This window comes from Monomorium pharaonis, chromosome 7 (assembly GCF_013373865.1).
Source record: "Monomorium pharaonis isolate MP-MQ-018 chromosome 7, ASM1337386v2, whole genome shotgun sequence".
Classification (NCBI taxonomy): domain Eukaryota; kingdom Metazoa; phylum Arthropoda; class Insecta; order Hymenoptera; family Formicidae; genus Monomorium; species Monomorium pharaonis.
Window position 1 is genome coordinate 550,971 of NC_050473.1, and position 20,253 is coordinate 571,223.

At 40.8% G+C, this 20,253-nt stretch overlaps 3 protein-coding genes across 5 annotated transcripts in view; 2 read left to right on the top strand and 1 right to left on the bottom strand.

Annotated features, from left to right (window-relative positions):
- The window catches only part of LOC105831179 (alpha-crystallin B chain), a 20,879-nt gene extending 17,482 nt beyond the window's left edge, over nucleotides 1-3,397 (bottom strand). For both annotated transcript variants that reach the window (XM_012671156.3, XM_012671157.3), the window contains exon 1: nucleotides 3,210-3,397. In XM_012671156.3, coding sequence (XP_012526610.1) covers nucleotides 3,210-3,397 — 188 coding nt within the window. The remainder of the gene's footprint in view (nucleotides 1-3,209) is intronic.
- Nucleotides 1-9,491, top strand: part of LOC105831180 (thyroid transcription factor 1-associated protein 26 homolog) — a 15,052-nt gene extending 5,561 nt beyond the window's left edge. Inside the window, exons 2-4 of the mRNA XM_028191489.2 lie at nucleotides 8,138-8,396; nucleotides 8,459-8,594; nucleotides 8,683-9,491. Coding sequence (XP_028047290.2) covers nucleotides 8,219-8,396; nucleotides 8,459-8,594; nucleotides 8,683-8,932 — 564 coding nt within the window. The 5' untranslated portion in view covers nucleotides 8,138-8,218 and the 3' untranslated portion in view covers nucleotides 8,933-9,491. The remainder of the gene's footprint in view (nucleotides 1-8,137; nucleotides 8,397-8,458; nucleotides 8,595-8,682) is intronic.
- A 368-nt stretch (nucleotides 9,492-9,859) lies between these two features.
- Nucleotides 9,860-19,909, top strand: LOC105831182 (AP-2 complex subunit alpha). 2 transcript variants are annotated; one of them, XM_012671160.3, is made up of 14 exons: nucleotides 9,860-10,018; nucleotides 10,907-10,995; nucleotides 11,914-12,125; nucleotides 12,208-12,401; nucleotides 12,504-12,735; nucleotides 12,826-12,934; nucleotides 13,020-13,663; nucleotides 13,809-13,940; nucleotides 14,011-14,208; nucleotides 14,271-14,605; nucleotides 14,688-14,956; nucleotides 15,026-15,170; nucleotides 15,258-15,465; nucleotides 15,557-19,909. In XM_012671160.3, exons 2-14 carry the CDS (start codon nucleotides 10,932-10,934, stop codon nucleotides 15,632-15,634), a joined length of 2,820 nt encoding a protein of 939 aa, XP_012526614.2. In that variant the 5' UTR covers nucleotides 9,860-10,018; nucleotides 10,907-10,931; the 3' UTR covers nucleotides 15,635-19,909. The 2 variants fall into 2 exon arrangements, with proteins under 2 accessions (XP_012526614.2, XP_036146183.1); XM_036290290.1 differs by lacking the exon at nucleotides 9,860-10,018 and adding an exon at nucleotides 10,055-10,770.
- Nucleotides 19,910-20,253: the final 344 nt, after the last annotated feature.

A 20,253-nucleotide genomic window follows, 5' to 3' on the forward strand; every position in this document is an offset into this window, starting at 1 on the left:
CGGCCGCCTCGACGCTGTCGTAAAAATTACTGCGTAAAACCGCTCGTCTAGGATGAGCTCCCTGCAAGCTCCTCACCTTTCCTGCGCCGCGATTTGGTGCTTGACGTGGGGGCCGTTCGCGATCGCGCGGCGCGATACAATGTCAAGGTCGCATCGACACAATAACGTGATGATGCACCGCGACAACAAAAAAAAAAGTGCATCCATACAAAGCGGCCGGCTTATCTCGAGTACTGCATCAAAAAAAAAAAAAGACCAAGAAACGGACGTTAATTCACTTAGCGACACGCGCGCGCGATGCATAAACGCGGCGATTGCATCATGTGTTTACATCGCGCGTAAACTGCAGGAGAGCGCGGTGTGCAATTTCAATAGACGCAATTCTTGAACCGAATGTTTATTTAGGAAGCGGGACTCGTACGAGTACGTTGACTGGTACGTTTATTTCCCCGAGCGGCCGAAATCCCGGAACTATACCTTGTTCGTTTTTTTTTTTCCCCTCCCCAGCGCGCTTCTTCAAAACCGGGCTGTTTTGAATGACGACAAGGCTGCATTCAGAAGTCGCGACCGTGTGCGCGCGTGTCGGTGGTAAACCGTGTGGAGGAAAAATAATGCGGTGAACGCGTCCGTTGTGCGTCCAGCGGGAAGCATGCGATGTAATTGCGTAATAGACATCGCTTGCAATTACACGGGCGGCACGTATAACACAGTCGCGTTTCCTACATTCAAAACGTGGCCGGGCTTAACGAATGTCGCGTGACGAAATCATCACTGTTTGCCGCGTAAAACTCGGATGTCCGACACAATAGGACTGTCCTCTTGCTTCTTAGCTGGACGTCCTTTCTCTTTTCCTCTACAACGCGAAAAGAAAAAGATGTTTTCGTGCGGAAACCGAGTTAGAAAAACAGGTCTGTTGAAGATTGAACTTTAGAATTAAAACATTTTTGGATATTCAATTTAAAAAAAAAATGAATTTTAATCAAGCTTTCTTTTGTGTAGTGTAGGTCTGCGAAGAATGAACATAATGTAAAACAATCGTGCGTGACAAATTTAATATAGTTTCATGAAGAAAAATATATTTTTATGTATATAAGTTCAAACTGACTGCTTTCAAGTAGCTTAATCTGTTGTTGTTTATCACATATATAACATAAATAATTATTCTACAAAACCTATAGTCTTGTCTTCCCTGTTCGATTTTTTCCCCAATCATTGTTCTTGCCTCGTAAGAAATTTAATCTATAGTTTTAGCTTACTTGGCCAACTAATTAATAACGTAATATTGTCAGGAAGGAGACGCGGCTCGCGAGTGAGGTGAGAGCTAAATTTAACAATTATTTTACGAAGTACGTCAATTATTATGATTGATAGTATCGCGATAATCGTGCGACTTCCACGACGAAGTTTCGCGAAAGAAGTGACCGGCGACGGCTAACGAGCGTGGAGTATGCAAAAATTTCCGGGGCCTCCCCGCGCGCGCCGAGACCGTCCGCTTCGCTCCTCGATCCGCGTTCGACGTCCGCGCGGTGCGATCGAGCCGCCAAAGGGGGGCCCCCCCTCCCTCTGGTCCGCGGTGCGCAGAGTGCACGCGGAGTGACGGGATCTCTATAAATAGAAACTGAAATGCGCGAAACGACTGTACGTATATATCGGATGCAAAAACGCGCAGCCAATATGCGAATCGTCGGCGGCGATCGGTCGATCGAGCGATCGATCCTCCCCCCGTCCCGCCGCGCGAGATCAGCGCGAGAAACTCGTTTCCCGGCGATAATTATTACTGATAACGATTCAGAACAAAGAAAAACTATACGTCTTCGTGGAAAGCCGCGCGTTTCCCGCGCGACGACGCTTTAACGTTGAAATTAGCGAGAGCATTCCGAGTTTAAATTGGAATGGACGGCCTTACGTCGAGCTACGAGTGATATCATCGTTTGCTTTTCTCTACCGTGCGGCCTAGGGCCGATTTCACCAGCTCCGGTCACCTTAACCGGTCGGTTATTCCATTGGAATTGACCGTTCGCATTTGTTAATTTTGCTTAACGACAAATACGATTGGTCAATTCCAACGGAATTACCGGCCGGTTAAGGTAACCGGAGTTGGTGAAATCTGCCTTTATAGGGATATATCAATTTCGTAGATTTTGTCACAGAGATGCGGAGAGGAATAACTGAACGCAAGAGCCAATCACATGCGAGACTCAACGAGCGCTCGGTAATCCTTTAATACGATTGGCTCCTTGTCTTCAGTGGTTCTGCGGTGGTTCTGCGGCGGAATTTTCCAAACCGAGATGGCTCACGTCTTTACTATATTTGTACGTTACGCTTCTCGCTTGGAAATGAAATCTCGAATCATCACTTAAAGATAACGCGTACGATCGATCGGTAGATTGCTAATCTCCTTAATCGCTCGAGTCGCGAAACTCGACTCGTGAAGCGTAAAACAATTTACCTCGTCACGAGTCTTCGTCGTGCAAAAAGGGAATAACATTTTCTCTCCCCCGGCTAATTCCCCGTCGATAACCGTGGGATCCACGATCGAGCGAGTAATTTGAATGCCGGACGTGCAGCATCTCGAAACGAAATCCCCCCCCCCTTCCCCTTAAAGTGACATCGGAAAAATTAAAGCGGATTGGAAAACCTGCCTGCCGCGAATGCCGATGCGATCGGGCGAAAATAAAGAGAAAGAAAGGAAAGAAACTCGTGACGAAGGTCACTCGCGTAAAAAGTTCTCCCCCTTGTCCTCTCGCGCGTCGCAACCGCGATAGAGATCTGAAAAATGACATCCACTCGTCCGTTTCAACGCACAGAAGGATGATCGATATCGCCAATGTCAACCGTATTTACACGTGACCCACGCTAATTGTCGATAATCGATCTTTCTCTGGGCGCCGATACACGACGCACTTGCACCGTGAACGGCAATGTGTAATCCCCCTCCCCCCGCCCCCCGAAAAACGACCGTTCGAACTTGACAACACGCCGGCCCGTCGTAAACACACCGGTGATCCAGGCGATCGAGTTATCTAGACCGTGGTCGAAAAGCGTAGCTTTTCTTTAAGCGAAAGAAAGGTGTACAATTCACGTCGGCGGAGACGCGCGAGGAGGAGGAGAACGTGGGCCGGTGCGCGTCGGCGTCCCACGAAAAAAAAAAAGGTTAGGCGGCTCGCGGGAATACCGGGCGGTGCGCGTCCCGGCTCGGCGAAACGTACCTGGTGGTGCTCTTGAAGAAGTTGTTGCTCTCGCGGTTCATCAGCTCGCTGCGGAACCGCGACATCTCGTCCTCCATCTTCCTCATCTCGGCGTCGAAGCGCTCGCGTATGTTGGAGAACTCGGTGTCGATCACGCTGAAGTCACCGAGCTTGATGGGAATGTTGCGCTTGATACCACTGTCGGCCATGTTTTCGCCTGCGAGTTGTGCACACTGTCTCTCTCTCTATCTATCTATCTCTCTCTCTTTCGTGTCTCGTCTCACTGTCCGCTGTATCACTCGATGACGAGGACTCGCACCGTCCGGCTCGAACAACTACGGCTCGATCGCGAGCAATACGAGAGATATACCGGTACGTCGCGCGCACGTGCCACACCTGACGTCTCGCTCCCGTCTAAGGAATGAGCGGCGGCTCGCCGGTGACCCCATATAAATACCCGGCGACGCCAGCGAGGCCGCTCGTGGGTGTTCGGCCAACCTCGGCCGCGCTCGGCCCGCCTCGTGACTGCGCACCACGCGGTCGGTCGGCCGCTCGCTCGCGACACGACGCGGGTGGACCGCGGCGACGCACGCCACGCGGTTACGACCCTAAATTTAATTAGACGTTAATCGCCGTACGCGGAAGCGTCGTTAACGATAAGCGTCGTTGACGGACGAGACGAAAGTGTGGGGAATCGTCGCCGCCTACATCCTGCCTGCGGGCAAAACTGAACGTTTCACGAACGCGGCCGCCGTTTGAAAATTCAGCATAACTTATTCGTTCTCCAGTTTAAGATGAGTTCGAAACGTTTAATTCAGAAAAGTATATTCATCCGTGTAGGTTTTGCGGATACCAGTGACACAGCTCTACTTTCTATCCGATGAAAAAGATATACAAATGGAAAAGAAGTGAATTTTCTTACGACACTTCGAACAAAGTAGATCGGTTTTGACAAACTTGAGAGAATTGACTTCCCTTGTCCGTCGAGGAAATTCTCATTGAGGTCAACGTGTTGGCGTTCCTGGTATATTGCGGTCGGACTTATTTTCGCATTAAAACAAATAATACGTCATGCAAAAACGGGGGCCTCCCTCTTGGAATTTGTTCATATAAAGATCCCGCGCGTAGGCGAGAACGGGTAACAAAACGAATCATCGTTGCTCGCGCAACAGAGCGTGACTAATAAATCCGCGCGATCATTTCCTTATGAACGACCCCCGCGAAAGAACAATCTCGTAAATTCCACGCGCACATTCCGATAGAAATTATTCGTATTTACAATCGATACGGGGGAGATGTTAGATAAAATAATCATCCGCGTGCAAAACTAATATTCTTACTTTATACAGTAGCCCCTACAATATTTTGACAAAGTGTTTTATATTTAAAATTACTTTCTTTTTTTTTTTTTTTACTTAAAAGTTTCGTTAAATTTTGTCACGCGCAAGAACGAACGCTCGCGTGAGAGAACGCAAGCTGAAAAAAATATAAAAGGGTTCGGAGGTGACGTAAGGCGCTCTTAACGAGTTGCAACGGCGGATGATAATAATTTTTACGGTGCTGATCGTTTAATTAAACCGAATTAAAAGGTCTCCGAATGTCAATGATTCATAAAGGATGGTAATCGTCATCAATATGGATTTCAATTGACAGAAATTAAAACTTTCTCGTGAGACAACAGTTATTGAAATTTTTCAACGGCAAAGTCGTTGCCATTAAAGACACCGTTTGCATCGTCACGTGTATGTCCGATTGTCAGTTTTTCAGAGGCAAAACATATTGCGCGATCGGTGAATGCCTAGCGTCCACAAGAGCCGATTAAAAACGCATTCCTCCCGCATTGCGTCGAAAACTGGCGATCGCGCTCTGCGGATGCGTCATCGAGTCATTCGGGAGCGTTTTAAAAGACCATGTGCGCGTCGTCACGAGAAAATTCTTTTACGGTATTGAAACCGAGAGTCGCGCGGTGAGTGACGCCGACGCTATTTCGGCGTCTCGCGTCGTCACGAGCGGCGTCTGAATGGAAAACGTCACTGATACGCCCCCGTATTTCTCGTACACGACACAATACATCGACATATACAGTCCTGCCGTTCGCCCTAGCCTCGTCACAAGGACGCGCTCACGTGAATTAGAGCACCGCCGAAAAGTCTCGAACTAATTATTGAATGAATTAAAGGGAGAATTGGAGCGAAGGAGAGAGAAAGAGAGAATTGCGCAGATATTATAAATAAATTTGGGTCAAAAGTAATAGATGAGACGACAAACCAAGTGTGACACCAGTTTTTGTTTACTGACATAAATTTGATAAATATCTGAATATACTTGTGCTTCGAATTTATATAACTAAACTTGACTTACATAGCGACAATTCTCACTGTGTGTGTGTGTGTGTGTGTGTGTGTGTGTGTGTGCTGTAAAAAAATAAAATTAATTAATTAAAACTATTATTAAAAGTCTTAATTTATTTTTTTATTTTTTTACAGCACACACACACAATGAGAATTGTCGCTACACTGAAAAAAAAAGTTGTTAATTTGACTAAATTTTTCAACTCAATTAAGTTTCTTTAGTTCAAGTCATTTATTCATTTAACTTAAATACATAAAATATTTAAATTTTAAATCAAATCTTTATATATTTGACTGCAGTACATAAATACTTGAATTAAACAAATTTATTTAAGTTGAAAAATTTAGTCAAATTAACAACTTATTTTTCTCAGTGTATATAAGTCAAGTTTAGTTATATAAGTTTGAAGCGCAAGTGTATTCAGATATTTATTAAATTTACATCAGTAAACAAAAACTGGTGTCACACTTGATTTGTCGTCTTATTTACTTTTGGTCCAAATTTATTTACAATATATCTGCGCAATTCTCTCTCTCTTAATACATTATCAGTATTCGTTTATAAATACGATTATTGGCTCCACACTGTCCTAGATGTTTTATCATCCCTCACGTTAAAGTGTGTGCCAAGAAAACTGTATTGTATACAATGACGTGTAACAAAGTGTGTATTTCTTGTTCTCATTTCTTATTCTTCCCGGTGTACGACGAAGCTTTAAATCATCCGCCTTACAAATTTCGTAGTAACGCTTGCTAAAACTGCAAACGCACATCTCTCTCGGGAAGAGAATTTTCGTCGTGTGCTCCCGCGCAAGAGATTTTAATGGTAGTCTTTTGAGGATCGAGCGATAAAGGTGGAATAAAGGACGCCGCGGATCAGACTAACGAGATCGTCGAGGTTGACGCCAAAGTGTGTCAATGTCATCGGTCCCGAGAGGCGAGATTCTTTACGGGGCGACGGACTTCCTCTCTCGTTTCTGAAACACCGGCGACGAGATCGGACTGCCGCCATCGACGTGGGGGGGAAACCTGGCTTGGTCATGACGTCACCTCCGTAGGGGTTTCGCCGATCGATAAAAGGCGCCACAGCGGTTCCTAATATGGATCGAAGATAAGGTCGCCGTGTATAATAACGCTTCTCGATTGATCCTTTCCATAATTGCGCAAGATACAGAGGTGATACGCCTTTAGGACGGGCCTCACGGTTTATGAAACATTGTTTCGAGACATTGAATTTCGATTTGATTTCTTTATTTTAATAAAACAAACATTTCCGTCCAGCATGCAGAATCGCGAGCCTATAGCGAGCAGTCTCTCGTGTGCCAAATCAAATTAGTGGCCGGTAATTCATGTGCAAAAGTTTAATTCCTAATTTGCAATTATAACTTATTAACATCTTCTAATATCTTTATACAAATATTAAATAAATATAATATTATTATTAATTCGTAATAATCGACATTATTATTATTTCTCTTCATATCTTCGCGTAAGGGGCGGAAGGAAGGGAATGGCAAAAAACGTTGCGGGCGACCTATCCATTCGTTGATTGTACCCTCGACATTGAATCGCTCACGGTCGGAGGAATCGAACGGTCAGCGAATGCCTTCCGAACGAATGCTGGCTTCGAATTCTATGCCCGTCTCGGATTTTGTCAGCTAATAATAGCCGGATGGCGCATACCGAAGAGCTACTATCTTTTCGGCGACGTCAGTTTACCTTGTTTCCCTCGTCTACGTACCAGGCTATGAATAATTGTCCAATCTCTCGCGGTTCGGCGAACGACGCGGACCCAAACGACACTTAGCAATTTTTTGAGACCATGAAGACTATTGGGAAAATTTTAATCGAGATAAAATAAGACAATATACAACATAATTAAAATCAAAGGAAAGCCAACAAATATATAAGTCACAGAGGAACTTTATTTATTAGAACGTTTTGTTAGAAATTTTGTTTGACTGTCAGACGCTTAATTTCAATGTAACAATTCTACATTCTTTTTTTAAATTCAAGCCACCGCAAGGGTTTGCAAGTGCGATTTATATGATGCTCGGTGGAATTGTATAAGATGACGCTAACGATGAGATGAATCGTCGGATGACACGTCGCATAACGTTGCCGTTCTAAGCTTCCGATCTAACGGCGATCGATCATCAAGTCTATAAATTAACACGGCCGATTAGTCAATGTCATCGCCATGAATAAAGTCATACGTAACGTGTGGTGACAGGTGATCGCGAATAAAGACTTGTGTAAGTTATCCGCGCGAAATCGCTATTGTCTTTCATTTCTGCAACATGTAATTTAACATGTTTCTCCTCTCGCAATAGCGGAGGTCTGAACAAACGCGTAAACATTAATAAATAATTAAGAAATATGATCTTCGCTAAAAATCACGTGAGAAATCTTCCGATGCACACACGTATGTAGAAAATTCATATGTACATTTACATTACATACTTAAATACTTCAAGCACGGTTTTCTTAAAATTATCCCAAACACGTTTTAAAAACATATATGTTTAAAAAATTCAACACTTTCTCTTATAAACATACAATCTTTTTACCATGCATTTCGCTTGCTTCTTATTCTAGTTACTACATTTGCCGCGAGGGACGCTAGCGCATGGCCAATTTTCCTCTCCTATCGAAATTGCGTGATTACAAACACCGTCGATGCGTGTTAAGTTTGTTAACACGTGTTTACGCGGTGCTACGTCAACCATGAAGACCAACGTGAGGAATGTCAAGGATAAAGGTCAGGTGGATAAGAACGCTAATGAGGATAAGCAACGGGAGAAGAAGTTTGACAAGAAGAAGTACAGGTTACAGAAGTACAGCAACAAATATAAAAGTATGTATACGCAACGAATAGGTTAAGTTTACAGTTCATTCAACGCTACTTTCTTGCATCAGTTGAACAATGGGAGGAGAGAAAGAAGAAGGCCGTGTTACGCCAGTTCTACAAAGAGCTCGACAAGGATCAGCCGAAAAATTCCGCGGAAACGTCGTTAAACTTGAGCAATACGTCCAGGAATGCGGATGAGCCAAGGTATATAGAGTGCAACTTGCAGAATTATTTTAAGAATCTTCGCCCACAGATTTATCATTAATCGAATACGTTTGCATTGTATGAACAGTAAGTCAAAGAAGAAGGGCGGCGCCTATTTTAAGGCTAAGCGCGAGTACCACCGGAAGCAGGAGGAGAAGAAGAAGAGGATCGAGGAGACAGCTCGCAGGAAAGCGGAACGGGAGGAAGCCTTGAGGAAGTACAAGGAAAAGAAAATACGTAATTTCAAGATTTTGTCAAAGAAGACGAGGAAAGGGCAGCCCGTCATGAAGGGCAGAATAGAGCTGTTGCTAGAAAAGATACAACGCAACGCGACTTAGTTTCTTTATCTCTGGTTAGACTGATTCAATCATCTCTCACATTGTAGCCTAATGTAACGTTACTGAGGAGCATTAGAGTGTTTTGTATATGATGTATATTGTATGTTACATAGTGCTATTCGTATAAGATACTTTAATAATTGAACGTTTTCTTCAAACTTTGTTAACTTTTTGTCGCACATCTTCAAGCTTTTTGTCACTATATTATTAAATATGATTCATATTGTTACATATTTTATATATATGGGTGCGTTCAGGGAGAACACTATTAGCGCTATCAGCATCAGTCTACCCTTGTTCTATTTTTAATAAGCAACGAAAATTGACGTTGATGCTAATAGCATTAATAGTTTCCCCGAACGCATCCTATACACACACACACACACACACACACATATATATATACACGTATTATACATTGTATAATATATATTATTATACATCTTATATATATTTCATGTGATTACGCGGTTTGCAAATTGAAGTGACAATTTCGTATGCATTAATTAGATTCTAATAAAATGTAATGAAAATTAAAGTAAATGGAATTTATAGAAAAGAATTTTTTGAATCCCAAAATGATGCGCGATAACTTTACACAAATTGCAATTTCAGTGCTTCAACAGAAGCGTCTAATTAATTTTTCGCATACGACACGAGCCCTTTATCGTCCGCAGGGACGAACGCCACGCGGATAATTGGAAAAAAAAAAGATTCTACTTCGCTGCGGCAAATTGATCTATCGGTGCGGCCGACCTTTCGCATTAGATCGCGGACGAGCGAGGGAGAGGAAGCCGTTGTCGGCGTCGTGCGTACCCTTTCGCGCGGCGCGGCGATCAATCGCGGCGCGGCGAGCGGCGTTCGAAATCCGAAATTCCGGAGCGCGCCAGCGTGGATCGCGCATGCGCGCTGGCATTTCGGCAGTCGCTGTCGCTGTCGCTCGTCTCGGGGCCAGTCGACGGTTGCAAATGGCGGCAGCCACGAAGCCTTTGGCACGGGTTCGCGACTAGTTCCACGCCTACCGTGCGCCCCGTGCCAGCGAGCCGAGCCGTGCCGCGTACGTGCAGCCCCAGAGGCCCAGGATCGGTACGTAGCTTCCTCCCCCCCTCACTCCCCGCGACCTCCGGACGCAACGACGCCGGTCTGCTCCGGTTTCGCGCGGCGCCCTTGGAATCCCGACGGACGACCCTCCGCGCGCGTGAGACAGACAGCTCTCTTTCTCTCTCTCTCTCTCTCTTTCTCTCTCGAAGGTGCACAAACGGAGAGAGTGCAGCGTCTTCTTCACCCTCGGCTCCGAGCCTGCCGTTTCCTCGATCGATACGACGATCGTCGGCCTCCCCCCGGATCCGTCCGTTCGCGCGTACGTGTCCCCCTCTCCCCCCTCCCACCCGTCCGTCGCCTGCACGGCCGGGACGGGATCGTCATTGAGATGCGCGCCGCTGTCAAAAATCGCCGTCGAAATTCGACCGCGCCGCCGGTACGGGAACTCGTGGTAATCGCGACCGCTTTCGGCGACGGCTCCGATCACGCGCGGCCTCCTCCTCCTCCTTTTCCTCCTCCGCCGCCGTTCCGGACGGCCTGAACTTTATACTCCGGGTCCTCCGCTCGGCGCCACGTACTACGACGACACGCACGTTTCTTTCTCCCCGCAGTGAGAGAGAGAGAGAGAGAGAAAAAGAGAAAGAGAGGAGGACGAAGAAGGAGAGAATTGCCTGTGCGATTGTAAAAGACGGCACGTACGTACGTACGTACGTAGGGACGCGCGCGGGGAGCGCGCGACAGGAGCTGACCGATCCGCCGTCGCCGCCGCCGCCGTTGCGTCACGCCGGAGGTTTTTAGTGAGCGAAACAAATATCAATTACAGTAGATCTGCGCTCTGTGTGCGGAGCGCGATCTCGCCTAAGCGTCTCAGATTGGAGGGGAATGAACGTCCGAGTGTCTCCTCATAATTCTCGCTCTGTCTCTCGTTCGCAGGTAGTCTCGAGCAGAACGAGGCAAGATGCCGGCCGTAAGAGGAGATGGTATGCGCGGATTGGCGGTATTCATATCGGACATCAGGAATTGTAAGTATGAACGTGGCCGTCGTCCTCGGCTAATATTCCTCCGCTACACAAATTTCGTTATTTTAATTTAATCATTGAATTATGTAATGCGATATCCTGGCCTGAACACGAGCCGCTCCCGTAGGCTCACTGTGCCTCCTGCGGTAACGCCGCTTGTTCAGTGCTCGTTTAACAACGACGTTTCATTCATCGTGCGATAATGTGCCATTGAAACTGAAGCGGCGTGAGCGACGTGTCTGACACGACGCGAGGAGCAAGAGAAAGGGGGCGGTGTTCTGATACCGAGGCTATCTTCTTGATATAGCTCTCAATATCAATCCGTGGTACATTAGTGTCATTAGCTAAAAGAATTTATTAAAAACGAAAGCAGGTCTCCTCGTGATTATATATACAGAGAGCATATAGTTTTACATATGTATATATTTATTATTTATTTATAACTTTGTATCTCTCAGATAAAAGGATTGTCCATGATAAGCCAGTTGGAGTTGTTTTTTTTACATGAAATATTTCTGCTGGCATTTTATTTTGATACCCCAGAAGAAAAATATTTTATTAAGGTAGACAGATTTCTCTATGTCGCAATCACTGATTTTTGTATCTGCAAAAATTTTGACCGTCACATATAGAATTTGTAAATTCTGCTTCTGTCAGTTAGTCTGATTAAGTGCAGTACATATCACAGTATTTGTTAATTATTTATCTACCTCAGTTAATCACTACACGTATACAATTTTTGCTGTAATTGCAGAACTACTTTTTGAGTGAATAATTTTTTTATTATAATATAGCAAAAATATAAATTGATATATTATAGCAAACAATTACTATTTCAATATATATTTTATATTTTATAGAACACGTAATAAGATTTCATACAGTTTCTTCCTTTTTAAAATATTATATTGATTTTACCAGGCAAAAGTAAAGAGGCGGAAATTAAGAGAATCAACAAGGAACTAGCAAATATACGCAGCAAGTTTAAAGGAGACAAAACACTCGATGGATACCAAAAAAAGAAGTACGTTTGCAAGCTGCTGTTCATCTTCCTTCTCGGCCATGATATCGACTTCGGACATATGGAAGCCGTCAATCTACTTTCGTCAAACAAGTATTCGGAGAAACAAATTGTAAATATCACAATCGTTTTAGTTGTCGGCGATATACACAATAATATAGCAGATAATGATTTTATCCTATGCACAATTGTAGGGATATCTTTTCATATCGGTCCTAGTGAACACTAATAGCGATTTGATCAAGTTAATTATACAGAGTATTAAAAACGATCTCGCCTCACGCAATCCGATTCATGTTAATTTGGCGTTACAATGCATCGCCAATATCGGCAGCAAAGAGATGGCAGAAGCCTTCGGCAATGAGATCCCAAAATTGCTCGTCTCAGGGTACGATATTATGTTTGGTTTTTTTTTACTACACATACACAGTCACACAGGTAGTTCTTATTAAATTTTTATTCAGTTTCTCAAATAATGTTTACTCTACAGAGACACTATGGACGTCGTGAAACAAAGTGCCGCGTTGTGTCTTTTACGATTATTACGGACGGCTCCTGACGTCGTACCCGGCGGCGAGTGGACGTCGCGTATAGTTCACTTACTGAATGACCAACATCTAGGCGTCGTAACGGCTGCGGCGTCGCTCATAGATGCTCTCGTAAAAAGAAATCCCGACGAGTATAAGGGTTGTGTTAGTCTAGCGGTTTCGAGATTAAGTAGGGTATGTTATGTAAACTGTTAATTGAAGTATACATTAATTGTGTGATAACAGTGAGAATGTTATCTGAAAAACATTTTTCCGCGATTGTAGATTGTTACATCGAGTTATACAGATCTGCAGGATTACACATATTACTTTGTACCAGCCCCATGGTTATCTGTCAAGTTGCTACGTCTGCTGCAGAATTATACACCACCAGGTACTTAATTCATATGTGGAATACATTGTGCATATAATACGTTGTAGAATTTATTATAAATTTATGTTATTATTACTCTCTGTAGCTGAAGATCCAGGTGTGAGAGGCAGATTAAACGAATGTTTAGAAACAATATTAAACAAAGCTCAAGAACCACCAAAGTCGAAGAAAGTCCAGCACTCAAACGCAAAGAATGCTGTACTGTTTGAAGCCATTAGTTTAATTATTCACAACGACAGCGAACCGAATCTTCTTGTACGAGCGTGCAACCAGCTTGGCCAATTTTTATCGAACCGCGAGACTAATTTGCGATATCTGGCACTCGAATCTATGTGCCATCTAGCTACTTCGGAATTCTCGCACGAAGCCGTAAAGAAACACCAAGAAGTAGTCATATTGTCAATGAAGATGGAGAAGGACGTTTCTGTGAGACAGCAGGCGGTAGACCTGTTATATGCCATGTGTGATAAAAGTAACGCTGAAGAGATTGTCCAAGAAATGCTAAATTATTTGGAAACGGCTGATTACTCGATTAGAGAAGAAATGGTCCTTAAAGTAGCGATTCTAGCGGAAAAGTACGCGTCCGATTACACCTGGTACGTCGACGTTATCCTAAACTTAATCAGGATAGCGGGTGATTACGTCTCCGAGGAAGTTTGGTATCGAGTTATTCAAATCGTTATTAATCGAGACGATGTTCAAGGTTATGCTGCGAAAACCGTCTTCGAGGTAAAAAATATATTTTTTCTTTTGCTAAAATTATTTTATATGTTCTTTTGCTAAAATTATTTTATATGTTCTTTTGCTAAAATTATTTTATATGTTCTTTTGCTAAAATTATTTTATATGTTCATGTGTATGCTATGCATTGCAGGCACTGCAAGCACCCGCTTGTCACGAAAACATGGTTAAAGTTGGTGGCTACATACTCGGCGAGTTCGGTAATCTCATAGCTGGTGACCAACGGTCTTCTCCAGCTGTCCAGTTTCAACTACTACATTCCAAAGTAAGTAATTTTCCACTTGTAAAATGCGTTTATTATCAAGTATATACATATATCTATAAATCTCTTGCAGTATCATTTATGCTCTCCTATGACTCGAGCATTGTTGCTTTCGACGTACATAAAGTTTGTCAATCTGTTTCCTGAAATACGAAGTCAGATACAAGATGTCTTCAGGCAGCATAGTAATCTACGTAGCGCAGACGCTGAGCTGCAACAGAGAGCATCGGAATACTTGCAATTGAGCATTATCGCTTCAACTGATGTCTTGGTATGTAATATGCAGCAATTGAAAAGTTTGAAATAATCAATGATAAATCTATGTTTTCGTAGGCTACCGTGTTGGAAGAAATGCCGGCGTTCCCCGAAAGGGAATCGTCTATTCTTGCAGTTTTAAAGAAGAAGAAACCGGGTCGGGTACCAGAGAACGAAATCAGAGAGAGCAAAAGTCCAGCGCCAAACACTAATCATCACACTGAAACTCCTGCTGTCGCTACAACCGCGACAGTTAATAATTCCTCTGCCGATCTACTAGGATTGTCCACGCCACCTTCGTCTCAACCGTCTAGTAATACAGGCGTGTTGCTCGATGTTTTGGGAGATATTTATAATATGCCAAATAAACTTGGTGCTCCTAATGGCACTCAAAATACATACAATCCTAAAAAGTAAGATATATTATGCAATTAGGGATTTTGTAATAAAATTTTTATAAAACGTTGATATATATTGTGACTATATATTTTCTAGGTTTGTTTGTAAGAATAATGGTGTCTTATTCGAGAATGACTTAATACAGATCGGTGTAAAATCGGAATTTAGACAAAATCTTGGACGTGTAGGTCTTTTTTATGGTAATAAAACACAGTACGCATTGCACAGTTTTCAACCACAACTGTCTTGGGCAGACGAGAATCAGGCGAAATTAGCTGTACAAGTAAAACCTGTTGATCCTATATTGGAAGCAGGTGCTCAGATCCAGCAAATGATTAATGCGGAATGTATTGACGACTATAATGGTATGTTATTCTAATATTTCTGCAAATTTTTAATGTAATGTTTTCTTATTACACATCTTTTATTTATAGATTCGCCGAGCATGCTTATCTCTTTTATTTACAATAATGTGCCACAGAAGATCACGATGAAGTTACCATTAACGATTAACAAGTTCTTCGAACCGACAGAAATGAATGGAGAATCGTTCTTCGCGAGATGGAAAAATCTCGGCGGGTATGTGACATAAGAGCAACATACAACGAGAAAAAATCGATTCAAATAGTTCCAGATCGGTGTATCACATATCGAATTTATTTTTAGGGCTAATCAACAACGATCGCAAAAGATATTTAAAGCGCAGCAACCGATGGATCTAGCACAAGTACGCACGAAATTACAAGGATTTGGAATGCAGCTGCTTGACGGAATTGACCCAAATCCGGATAACTTTGTCTGCGCCGGTATTATTCATATGAGAGCGCAGCAAGTTGGTTGCCTGTTACGTCTTGAACCTAATAAACAAGCCCAGGTAAATTTGTCAAGTTCTTTTGAAAGATTCAGTATGTCGTAATAAGCGTGTAATTTGCATTTTTCTTTAACCGCATATTCCTTGCCTGCAGATGTTCCGTTTAACAGTACGTTCGAGTAAAGAATCGATGTCAGTAGAGATCTGTGACCTGCTGGTGGACCAATTTTAAACGGCCTAGCAGGCGTAAATATTATCAAGAAATTAGTAACTACGTCGTGAGAGGACATATCATTATCGAACGGTGATGTCATCTCGCGTCGTTCAAAAAGATACTGATGGTTATTTGTTAAGAAATATTTGCGTTGTACCCAAGCTTACACTCATAACGCTCTTATATAAGATCTATATCTTCGTGTAGGTAGAGAATTTCGTGTTACTGTATATCATTTTATGATGAAGAGGCACAAGTTTGAATCAGGACTATTGAAATCAGGTACGGAAAGAATGCGAGGAATATGTATATGAACTGGCTATGATAGACAGTATTATCTCATAATTGAGGATACTAAGGTGTGGATCTGTTTTGAATGCGTCTATATCTTACGTTACAATCTACAATTTAAGCGAGAATACGAAATGGGAAGAAAGAAAATGAAAAGCTAGATATTTTAGCTGTGGATATGTACGTATTGTAGAAACACTCGAGCCGCATCATAGAAGCAAAGTATATAAGATTTTTTTTTACTGAGTTTTATAATACAAGTTTCCCTCCGAATCGTTACACAATTGATATAGTTTTTAAACATCGATTGACAGATCTTTGATCGTTAAGAGTAGAACATCTCTCTTTGCACATTACCTTATTTTATTTCATTTTGTACCTACGCGTTGCGAGTTTTGTTCATATTCATGAATTGCTTGCATAGATATTTTGCCATGAGATTGCCGCGTGAGCGAGAGTAGATTTGGGCACAACAATAATTGTATAATATGAGCTGTTTATCTATAGATATCCTTATATTTAACGGAACTGCAAATTAATCATTGTGTATAATTAATAGTTTATATTTAATTGTCTCTCTCTTGATTTTGATTTTGAACAATGTCCTAGATTTTCTATATCATTGATATTTTGTATATCATTGATGTATAAATCCATGGCTGGTTATTTCTATATTTGCAAGCTGAAATGGAAGGTATTATCGTACATTATATTAATTAAAATTTAAATGTTTACATGTTATTTGTAACTATAGAAGTACATTTTATTACCTTCAGTCTTGCGTAAGATGTATATTTCGGTAGAATGTACTCTCTGTACAGAATATTTACTAATGTGTTGAAGTTTTGCGGAATCTGTTTTTTATAATAATAGCGAGAAGAGCAGCTCTAAATATGATTTAAATGTTGCTTTATAACAATCGCTGACACATTATCGGTGACCGATTTTATAAAGCTTCACATACAATTGTACATATGAAATTTATTACAAATGGCTATAAACATTTTCAAGATAGATTGTGTTATTCATAGCCATACAAGCTCAAATTTGTTTCTTCAATTATGCTTTATTTTTCAGGGAAGTAAGATGTATATTTTTCATATTCATGTAGTGTAAATCCATGTCTAATATTTCCCTTGTATTCCTTTCTAATATTTCCCTTGTATGCCTTTTCCCTTAGATATAGTATATTAGCTCTACTTTAATATAGTATATACAGGTCGAGAGAACATGGCACTATCAGTTTTTTATGACTTCATTTATTGCATAATGAGATTTTATTATTATTAGCTTTCCCTATTTTGTAATATTATTTTACAATACAGATATTTTATTATTAGATATACTATTACGATTGTTAAATCATAAGTAATGTGAAACGAAAACGATGGGAGTTTTATATTTTCATTCCTCTCGATCTCATAAAATAATTCATAGTTCAGAAACTATTATATACAGAATGTAATATTTTTTTTCATTTAAACTACCTATATTAATTGCTATAAAATTTAATTTACACCATTAATACGTACAATCCAAGCTAAAAGTAAAAAGAGAAAGAGAGAGCATAACATTTACTGTGTTATACTATTATAGATATTTCTTAAGTATAAATGTAATATATGTGAAATTGTATAATTTATTTACTATATGTATATACATTTTAAATTAGTAATTTTTTTTAGATTGATAATTAAGATATATGTTGAAGAGTTTACATCAAAATTTTTATCTTAAAAATCTAAAAAATCAAGAAAAATTACAATAAGAAGATACAAATGTTCATTTTTTTACTACCGTAATCATTGAGTTATTTGTCTGTTAGCGTTTCACAAATTTAAACATTCCTTCATGACAGTTTTCTTGTTTCTTGTTCTTTTCTCCAGGATTCATGAAGTACTGTAGAACTGTGATTTTCAATATCTTTTAATCCTTAAATCTTTTTCTTAATAAGAAATTCTTAATGGACCGAAGAGATGAAAATTTGATGAGAAATTTTATACATCTTCTCCCACTTCTACATATATTTTAAAGTGTATATAATTTGAAATGAAAAAATATATTATAATATTTCATTTCCATAATACATATATAAATAATACACTTTAAAATATTTAAGTTCATAAATTTCTCTCTTCAAACTATACATTAAAAATATTTTGTAATTTTTATTGATTTTATACGTACATTAAATTTTTATTAATGAATCTCATAATGTATACAAGTTTTTACGTCGTTTTTATCGAGCTTTATTCTTCCGAATTTTATGCGTCTAGAAGAATTTACAAAACTGATTGACGTGGACCCTCGACCAACTATTGACCACCAGTCATGGATTTTACGAGTAACTTTAATAACGTTACGTTTAAAAGAAAGACACAGTCAACGATATTTATAACAACACCCTTCATTCGTATTATTATATAGAGCCCGCGTTTATTACATAGAAATGAGAATCGTGTTGCGCTTAGATTTAAAGGGCCCATGCACGATCCAACGGTTTACGTTGCAAAAGACTATTGCACGAATTCAAATTCGAGCTATGCGTAAAAATTAAATACATTAGAGAAATATCACACTAAATTTATGCAGATCGATAGATCGTGCACGGGCCATTTCACATTCAAATGAAAGTTGCGTTAATATATATAATATACATACCTTTATATTATAAATATATGAATTATATATATATATATACATATATATATATAAATATTAAGAAAAATGTGTGGCGACACACAGTTGTTAGATTATCACGCGGCGATGCTCCGATCTCCTGTGACGATCGGTAGCCATCGATGTCGAATACGATACGATATATTTGACTGCGACACGTGCTGAATATTCGAATAATTCGAATATCTCGAATGTCCATCCGCGTGATTCGTTGTTACCTGTTTGGAAACTCTTCGATAAGCCGAATACTCACAAAGCCGTGCAAAGCAACGCGATATGAAATAACTCCGTGATTAATCGCGTCCCGCGTCTTGCATTTGATTGCCTATCGCCTCCTACTTTACTCGAATTATTTGCGAACATCGAGATATTCTAATATTCGGACATTCAAATGTGTAGTATTAAAAAATACTCGTTTGTTCGCGAGAGAAATTAACAAACAAAAAAAAAAGAGTGTCTGACCGTTGCGCGGAAGTGTCTACCTTTTCGCGTCCGTTGTTCTATGTCGTTGTCTCCTTTTCATTGCGGTCTAATCGTGTACAGATTTAATGTAGAAATTGAGTAGACTTATCGCGAGAGCAACTGCCGAAATGGTGATGAGCGCGAAAAAAAAGGAGGGGGGGGAAGACGCAAGTGCGGGGCTACACGAGCCGCCTCGTTCGCGCTTATGGGCGAGCGTGTTGTATGATAATAGTATATTGCGACTTTCGTCCCGTTGTAATTAACGAGGCTCATCGTATTTATTTCCTCGTTTTAGGAAGGCATATATGCATATGCATGGGAGTCGTACGTACCGCGTGGTGACCTCGAGGTCAAATCGAAGTTGTACGAGCGTACATTGATCTTGATCTCCAGCTGCGATTAACTGTGTTACGTTACCCTTGTCTTGATGCGCGGCGGGTTTTTCGTAGGCGGATTTTTCGTTCTAGTTATGCACGTGGCACATATCGTTCGAATACACTTTCCTTTGTATACATATATTGCAAACTCGTCATTCAATTTAATGTTCCATTCGAATTCCGAGCTTCGCAGGTAGCTTCACAGAAGTTCGAGAGAAACCAACTGTAGTTTCTACATTCAATCTTTACGCGAAAACAACTGTTTAAGTTCCGTAGTAGCGTGCGTTCGTTTTCGTCCCTCTTTCTCTCTTCCGAATATCGCTCTTAGCCGGATTCCTATGCAGAATAAATCGTGCAAGCGTTCTTTCCTGGATCACCGATTTATTTTGTATCGTTTAGCTTTGTATGTACATGTACGTTTTTAAGACATTGATTTATATCATAAAATAATATATATACATAAATATTATCTCTCATACAAAAATATGCGTATTCTGTCCAACTCTTGATTCTCTTTCTCTTTCTCTCTGTCTGATGTTCCAACGCAGTTTTCTTTGTTTCAAGTTCAATCATTACTTAATCATCGAAATTATTGCAAATGTTGAATTATTATAATTTTTATAATTAGACTGCGGATTTTTTTGTGCAAATACATATTACAAGACAAAAAAGTGAAAGAACACAAAGTTGTTTTATCGAAGAAATAGTCTAAAAATCAGGGATCCAGAACTAGAATTGAAACTAATTATGAAAACACAAATAATTGTGTGGAAGTCGCTTATTACGAAAATGGCGGTTTTTATGTATTGAGAGCGTGGTTTTAAACAA

What these genes read in the sequence shown, in the direction of transcription:
- LOC105831182 (XM_012671160.3), top strand. Translation starts at nt 10,932, where the DNA reads ATGCCGGCCGTAAGAGGAGATGGTATGCGCGGATTGGCGGTATTCATA. An exon ending in CATATCGGACATCAGGAATT is followed by an intron (nt 10,996 to 11,913) that starts GTAAGTATGAAC and finishes TGATTTTACCAG; the next exon opens with GCAAAAGTAAAGAGGCGGAA. An exon ending in CCAAAATTGCTCGTCTCAGG is followed by an intron (nt 12,402 to 12,503) that starts GTACGATATTAT and finishes TTTACTCTACAG; the next exon opens with AGACACTATGGACGTCGTGA.